General features: G+C 42.6%; 1 protein-coding gene across 1 annotated transcript; it reads left to right on the top strand.

The window, feature by feature from the left end:
- Window positions 1–494: 494 nt before the first annotated feature.
- Window positions 495–2,073, top strand: LOC131874594 (aspartyl protease AED3-like). Its single transcript, XM_059218162.1, has one exon. The coding sequence runs from the start codon at window positions 547–549 to the stop codon at window positions 1,948–1,950; it is 1,404 nt and encodes a 467-aa protein (XP_059074145.1). The 5' UTR covers window positions 495–546; the 3' UTR covers window positions 1,951–2,073.
- The last annotated feature ends 242 nt before the right edge of the window (window positions 2,074–2,315 follow it).

The raw sequence follows: 2,315 nt of genomic DNA, 5'->3' as shown, positions 1-2,315 counted from the left end.
TCGAATGACTAGTCTTTCTGGGTAGAGGAGAACATTCTGGAAATGAATTCACACTATCCCAAACCTTTTTCACGTACTTCTCAAAAATCTCGTCTGAAAACGTAGAAATATCATGTTGTAGTCCATATTCGAAAACGAAAGGAAAGTGGTGGGGGCAGTGAGACGACGATTTGATGCCGGGAATGAATTCACACCATCCCAAACCAATTTTTGCCGCGCTTTGCTGAACTGGGTATTGAAAAATCTCGTCTGAAAGCATCAAATATCATGGTCAAATTTCTTATTCAAGAGCAAAAGCGAAGTGGTAGGCCGTGAGGAATCGAGGAAAGTAGAGTGACCAAGCAAAGCAATTACGTCATGGAACTCGAGAACTCTTTCGTGGAAACAGAAAATCCCCACTTTTGAACTCTTTCGTGGAAACAGACAATCCCCACTTTCGAGGTTAGCGTTCATAACAAGCTCGTTTATGCATTCTATATATGATCTCCATCCTTTCTCTAAGCTCATCAATCACTCGCCACCTCTGTGTGTGGAATTAGAATCAGAATGGCGAAGTGTGCATGCTCAATCCTTTTCATTTCAGTGCTTTTCCAAATAATCCTTTCTGTGTTGGCCCAAAAGAGCAAGTTTGCCAATGTAAGTCCTGCATCATTCATATGGAAGGACGCAGAGCTTAACAAGGACTGCTCTGCGAGAGAGATTGAAAATTCAAGCTTGAGGGTCATCCACATTCAAGGAAAATGTTCCCCATTTAGGCTCCCCAATTCAACATGGTGGAGTGTCATAGTGGAGTCCATCAAGGGCGATGAACATCGCTACCGAGCAATAATGAACAGAAGCGTGGGCCGGTCATTCAAGACCAGCAGCCCCATTAGTCCACAAGAGGACACCGATGTACCATTATCCTCCGCCAAGGGTGGTGGAAATTACATTATCAAGCTGGGTTTCGGCACACCCATTCAAAACTTCTACTTGGAAGTGGACACCGGGAGTGATATTACCTGGATCCCCTGTGCTCCCTGCTCTTCTTGCTCAAGTGCCCTCTTCAGCCCATCTAAATCTTCAACCTACAAATACCTCACCTGCGCTTCAAAGCCTTGTCAAGATCTGGGCATCTGTGGAAATGATAAAAATAGCAACTGCAGTGTTGGAGAACAATACGGGGATCAATCAGAAGTTGATCAGTTGATGTCATCTGAGACTCTCTCTGTGAGCTCACAGTACGTGAAGGATTTTGTTTTTGGATGCGCGTATTCTCTCAAGGGACCTCTCATCCAGTCCTCCCCCGGTTTAATTGGCTTTGGAAGGGATTCTGTTTCCTTTGTTTCACAGACGGCTGCTTTATATGACAGAACGTTCTCTTATTGCCTTCCTAGCCTTGGGTCCTCTGCTTTCACTGGGTCTCTCAGATTGGGGAAAACCGCTCTTTCTATTCCGGGCTTGCAGTTCACTCCCCTCTTGTCAAATTCCCAGCTCCCTTCTTTCTATTTTCTAGGGCTCACTGGAATCTCTGTGGGAGAAGAGCTCATTTCTATTCCTGCTGGAACGGGGAAAGGGACTATTATTGATTCGGGTACTGTTATTAGTCGGCTTGTGGAGCCCGCTTACAATGCCATGCGAGATTCTTTCCGCCGTCAAATGTCTAATCTCACTCTGGCTCGGCCCTCAGAACCCTTCGATACGTGCTATAAGGTTCCTTCCAAAGCTGTGAAGTTTCCTGTGATTACATTGCATTTTGAGAATAGTTTGGACTTGAGTCTGCCTATGGAGAACACTCTGTTCCCTGGAAATGCTAAGGGTTCGGTCTTATGTTTGGCTTTTGCTATCCCTCCTGATGTGGGAGACTCGGTGGTATCTATAATTGGGAATTACCAGCAGCAGAACTTCCGCGTAGTGCATGATGTGCCAGGCTCAAGGCTTGGTATTGCTTCAGAGAATTGCGATGCTTAGTGCTTGGCTGTTTGTATGTTCTAGTTTATGAGTCTTTGATAAAAGCATCTTGATGTAACTTTGTATTTGTGTTTAGTATTTATTAATCCATCATCATTATAAAGATGAGGAAAATTATGATAAGATTGAAAAATTTGTCTGATATTTGTGGGTCATTGTTAATTTTGGTCTTTTTTTCACACTATTATGTTTTTTTAAAGAATGGAACATTTTATCTTAATTAATGATATAAGATTTCTTCAATTTATAGCATTCTTTATAAGTAGATTTCTGGATCACACTCTGTGATCCATCATTAGGACGAATAAGAGTCAGCATCAAGATGAATGAGAGCATAAGAAGCATGATCTTCTTATATTTATTTT

Source organism: Cryptomeria japonica, chromosome 3 (genome assembly GCF_030272615.1).
Source record: "Cryptomeria japonica chromosome 3, Sugi_1.0, whole genome shotgun sequence".
Taxonomy (NCBI): Eukaryota; Viridiplantae; Streptophyta; class Pinopsida; order Cupressales; family Cupressaceae; genus Cryptomeria; species Cryptomeria japonica.
This window is presented reverse-complemented; position numbering and strand designations above follow the sequence as displayed.